The sequence below is a fragment of the Guillardia theta genome (assembly GCF_000315625.1).
Source record: "Guillardia theta CCMP2712 unplaced genomic scaffold GUITHscaffold_2, whole genome shotgun sequence".
Lineage (NCBI taxonomy): Eukaryota > Cryptophyceae > Pyrenomonadales > Geminigeraceae > Guillardia > Guillardia theta.
Window position 1 is genome coordinate 1,164,612 of NW_005434672.1, and position 5,172 is coordinate 1,169,783.

Genomic DNA, 5,172 nt, shown 5'->3' on the forward strand with positions numbered 1-5,172 from the left:
ATCATCATCATCGTCATCATCGTTATCCTCATCCTCATCCTCCGCTTACCCGCAGGTTCCACTGATCAAGGCGGTCAAAGCAAGGCTTAAAGAGTTCCAGTGAGTTCTCCTGCTCATGCTCTCTCCGTTTGTTTTTTTCTCCCTGCATCTTTCCCCCCATCTCTCGCTCCTCCCTCCCCTTCCCATCTCTTGCATCCTTGCCCTCTCTCCCTCCCTCCCTTGCAACCTTGATTCCTCTTCTCGTCCGCTTCTTTGGTCTCCTCGGATGTTTGAAGGAGCCTGGCAGATCAATGGTCGAGGGTTACACGTGGTGTCTCGGAACAGGTAAGAAGCGATGCCCTTCCACCCTCCCCATAGCTTCTCGAACACTCAATCCTAGCTCACTCGTCCTCCCCTCCCCTCCCCTCCCCTCCCCTCCTCCTGTCCTCCTCCTTTCTTTTCTCCCTCCTCTTCTCTCCTCATACCACCTCTTCCCTTTCCCTCCTAGCTGTGACTGCCGGTACCTGCACCCACCTGCTCCCTGCCCTTTCCGCCCATCATCACCATGACCGCGGGACTGACATGTCGTCAGCGTCTCACTGGATCCGTTTGCACAAGTGCAAGTTCGCGCTCTTTCTGCTGGGTGTACAACCTCCACCGGAGACGAGGTTGGCTGCAAGAGCTCGCCGCCTCCCCTCAACCTTCCGTCCTCCTTTCTCCCACCCCGCTGCCTCTGCTCTGCTCTGCTCTGCTCTGCTCTGCTCTGCTCTGCTCTGCTCTGCTCTGCTCTGCTCTGCTCTGCTCTGCTCTGCTCTGCTCTGCTACCACACGCACACACATCCTATCTCTCTTCTCCAGTTCTCATCCCACCTTGCAGGTTCATCAACAAGGACGATATCAAGCTGGTCATGCGAGGTGACGGTGAACACCCGCCGGTCCCTGAGGAGCGAGACAAGGAGCGAGGAGGAGCTAAAGGTTTCCGCAACGAGCTCGTCCGGCAGCTCAGGAAGGGTGGGCACATCGATGAGGAGGGGAAGGGCCCGGCAGGAACGCCGCTCCTCCTCACCAAGAACACTACCCTCGAGCTCCTTGAAAACGAGAAACGCGGGATCGAAAAGAAAAAGGAGGCTGCCAGGACCAAGAACCTGCCATGGAGCGCCTACAAGAAGCTAAAGAAGGGCAAGGGGAAGAAGCTGGTGGATGGATCGGACTCTGGGCCTGACGTGAGCAGCATGGTACGATTGCAAGCTTGCTGCTGCTGTTGCCTCAATTATGCTGATGAGCCCTTGAATTGCAGGATACGGAAGAGGCGGAGGAACTGTTCCTTGATCCAGAATGGGAGAAGCACGACCTAGGTCGAGGAGGCAGAGGAGATCGTTTGAACATGTTGTGTGACATCTGAACAGGACTCAAGCTAAAGACGTCCGAGGCAAGGAACAACAAGAAGCGCGCAAGACAAGCTCTGATTCAAGCGGCAAAGAGAGATGCTAGCTCTTACCCGACTGGTTTCATACAGTGAAAATTTCAAAGTCCCCATATACTCCCTTGCGACACAACATCAACCACATGATGATCCGTGGCAGGAAACAACTTGCTTCAAGTAAGCATAATAAATTTCATTGAAAGTATAGAGAGATAAGCCTGGTCATCGACACATGCTCTACACAGCTACAGCAGTACATATGACGACGTCCGATACCGCACAGCTCAGCTGGAACGCCTTACCAGGGGCGGTTGTCGAGGTCGGAGTTCCAGGAAGGCCAGGTGCCGTTGAAGGCGAGCGGGAGCTGCTCGTGGTGCTGGTACTCTTGACGCCACATCCAAAGAGACTGGAACATTGCTGCTGCTAACAAATCGTTAGAACATCGACAGACGCTGAAAGATTCCATATCCTCCTCATCAATCCATATGCCTCTTCCAAGAGCCACCCTCCTGCCCCTTCCTTGAGGTCTCAAAATTTCTTTTCTTAACCCGAAAATTCTTACACATGCACCTCACAATATTATATCCCTTCGCTTCCGTCTACTTCCATCGCCATTTTCATCATCCCACATCGCACCCTCTTCTCCCCACAGCATAGCGCGGTAATGTGGGCATACCTGGTGTTGACTCTCCGCGCCGCCAGCTGTCTTTTTGTAGCCCCCTGTTCTATTTCTGGAGGGACCACCCCCGACCCTCTTTGTGAGGTGTTCCCACCCCATTCTTTCCCGACTATACTATATTTGGAGGGAGTACCCAACCCTACTATGTACACCACCCCACGAATTGATGGTAAGAACCCACCATCAACAACACTACCCCACCTTCCATCAAGGTCTTCAAGTACCACGGGTGAAGCACGCTCCAAGATTTGTACCAAGAGGATAACCCCTCACCCCCATAAGTATGTACCCTACCCTGGGAGAAATCACAAAACACCCACCCAATTAATATCATTCCACACCTACCCCCCAGTATTCAGTAACCCACCCTCCCTCAGCAAATCTTCCAGAATTAGAATTTGCTGTACCTACCCCCATCAAAAACTGGGCTAGTAGGGGTGGTAATCTCGGAGTTTATTGATTTGAGCTTTTGACACGGTGTTGCCCGCACTGGCCAATTATCGAGATGATGGCCAGACCCGGGGGCCCGGGAGCGGTCTGCCCCGGCCCGGTCGGGAGACTGAGTTGAATAATTAACTAATTTTTTATCAGCGGCAATGCCTGAGGCAAGCTTGAGGGACCTCTTTTCAAAGGAATTGAAGTCCAGTCGGTTGCCATGCAGGCAGAACCGACGGAGGAGAAGGGGAGCAAGGACGAGGCCAAGGACGACGCCAAGGACGACGCCAAGGACGACGCCAAGGACGACGCCAAGGACGACGCCAAGGACGACAGCAAGGACGACAGCAAGGACGACAGCAAGGACGACAGCAAGGACGACAGCAAGGACGACAGCAAAGGGCGAGAAGGGGTGGAGGTGGAAGGGCGGTCAGGGGAAGTGAAGACAGATGATGTGCCAGCAGAACAGCCGGGAGGAAATTTTGAAGAGCCTCCGAAGGATGGATCAAAAGATAGAGCGAAGGAGGAGGAGATTAGTGGCCAGAAGGAGGAGGAAGTTAACTCTCTGAAGGATGAACAGAAAGGCACGGAGCCTCCTCAGATCAATGCACCCATAGAAAGCGCCAGGGACGAGGAAGCTGCGAAACGAGCTGCTGTAGAAGATGGAGGAGTAGAGTCGGATGAGGCCAGCGCCAAGTCGCAGAGGGAGAGGCAGGCAAGTGTTGGGAGTGTGGGAGGGATGAAGGCTACCCCGCCTGAGTCCTTGCAAGGAGGGCACCAAATGAGGTCGAACTCGATTGAGCACGCAGGTGAGATTAAAGATAGCAGCATGCAGGAAGCGCCGTCGGGTCGTGCAGAGGAGAAGGAGAGTGAGCAGAAGGCGGCGAACAGAGACCCTGCTCGTAACGCTGAGGGAGGGGCCGGGCAGCACAAAAGCAACCCGCTGCTCAGTCCCCCGCCCACTGGCGCTGCCAAGTATGCGAGGGGTTCTGACCTGTACCAAGACAAGTACGACAAGTTCAGTGTGGCAGAGATCATCTCGTTATACTGCCGACATCTGTTCGAGGCTGTTGGGTTCGAGCTTGCGGAGACGCGGCTGAAGCGTCTCAAGGAGCTTTCCCGCGAACTGTCGCACACAAACAAGTACAAGGCCCTCTACCAGCGCAGGCCAGAAGTCTGGCACTCCCTCAAGGCGCTAGGAGACCCGCTGATCGATGCCGAGTACAGGCAGGAGGACGGGACCAGCGCCAGGGACTGCAAGATCTACCAAGACGCCGTCCGGTGCTGCGCTGCGCTGAGGGATGTGAGTGTGGAGAAAGACTTTTATTATGAGAGCTTGCTACTCGACCTGCAGAAGCTCGAGAGCTCGCTGAAGAACATCTACGGCGAGCTGGCCATGGAGCGGCAGCGGCACGACGTGCTTCGTGCGGTGCTGAGCGCGCAGAACGCTGCCCGGCTGCAGCTGGACGTCCAGGCCCTCGGGGCGGCCAAGGACTTGCTGGAGATGTCGGTGGCGATGAAGGTGGTGGAGGTGCTGCGGAAGCTGGAGGAGGAGGAGATGAGTAAGGAGAGTCTTCAGAAGAAGATGGAGAAGGTGAAGCATGAGTCCGAGCAGCTCAAGGACAAGATCCGCGAGCTGGACTCGGATGCGCTCAGGAAGGCGGATACGATCCTGGACCTCAAGAAGAAGCTGACGGAGGCGCAGCAGCAGAAGAAGAACGCGCTGGAGCGAGCGACGGAGGCAGAGGCGAAGGTGGAGCAGGAGAGGAGGATCCTGTCGTCGATCCGGGAGGCCCTGGCGGGGATGAAGGCGCAGAACGAGGCGCTGATGAAAGAGGTCGAGTACCTGAAGCAGCAGGTGGAGAAGGTGCAGGAGTACAGGGACAAGACCGTGCAGCTGGAAACAGAGCTGGGGGAGGCGCAGGCAGCCATCGACTCTGCGCTAAGGTCGAGGGAGCAGGCGTACGCGGAGGTGGCGATGGAGAGGGAGATGAGGAGGAAGGGGGACGGGTACGTGCTGGAGATGAAGGAGGAGGTCCAGAGGGCGCGTGCGACGTTCGCGGGGCTGGAGGAGAAGATCAGGGATGTGGAGCTGAGCAAGGCGGGGCTGAAGCAGGATCTTGAGCATGAGAGGGTATGGAGGCAGGAATGGAACGCTGTGAGGGACAAGGTCGGGGAGGCTGTGCAGCGACTGTACGTGGCGGACCCGAGGAACGTGGTCGAGGAACGAACGCACCAGATCATGGCGATACTCCAGGAGAGGATCGCGAGCGAGAGCATGGCGAGGAGTCAGGTGGTCGACTTGGAGGACAAGCTGCACCGGGAGCAGGGACATCGGCTCATGCTCGAGCGGCGGCTGGCGACGCTGCAGGCGCAGGTGGTGGAGATGAGGGTCAGGGCTGCGAGGGGGGAGATGCCGCTGGAGGATGAGAGTCTGGGGTCGCTGGGGGATGGGGAGGACGAGAAGAAGCCGAGGAAGCAGAGGGATCAGGAGATGCTCGTTAGCAAGTTCGGGCCGAGCAAGATCCCGCGAGCACCTGGTGAGTTGTAGAGGAAGGGAAGGGAGAGGGGAGGGAGAAGAAGAAGGGGAAGAGGAGAGAGACAGAGAAAGCGACAGAGATAGGAGGGAGGGGAGAGATACGTATAAGGGGAGCGT

General features: G+C 56.6%; 2 protein-coding genes across 2 annotated transcripts in view; both read left to right on the forward strand.

The window, feature by feature from the left end:
* GUITHDRAFT_99695 (hypothetical protein) overlaps positions 1-1,498 on the forward strand; it is a gene marked incomplete at both ends in the record, with an annotated part of 4,670 nt that extends 3,172 nt beyond the window's left edge. Inside the window, 6 exons of the mRNA XM_005841981.1 lie at positions 56-99; positions 287-324; positions 572-647; positions 857-1,214; positions 1,277-1,334; positions 1,386-1,498. Coding sequence (XP_005842038.1) covers positions 56-99; positions 287-324; positions 572-647; positions 857-1,214; positions 1,277-1,334; positions 1,386-1,498 — 687 coding nt within the window. The remainder of the gene's footprint in view (positions 1-55; positions 100-286; positions 325-571; positions 648-856; positions 1,215-1,276; positions 1,335-1,385) is intronic.
* Positions 1,499-2,736: 1,238 nt separating this feature from the next.
* Positions 2,737-5,067, forward strand: GUITHDRAFT_131998 (hypothetical protein; the record flags this gene model as incomplete). Its single annotated transcript, XM_005841982.1, has 1 exon — positions 2,737-5,067. One exon carries the CDS (start codon positions 2,737-2,739, stop codon positions 5,065-5,067), a length of 2,331 nt encoding a protein of 776 aa, XP_005842039.1.
* Between the last annotated feature and the right edge of the window lie 105 nt (positions 5,068-5,172).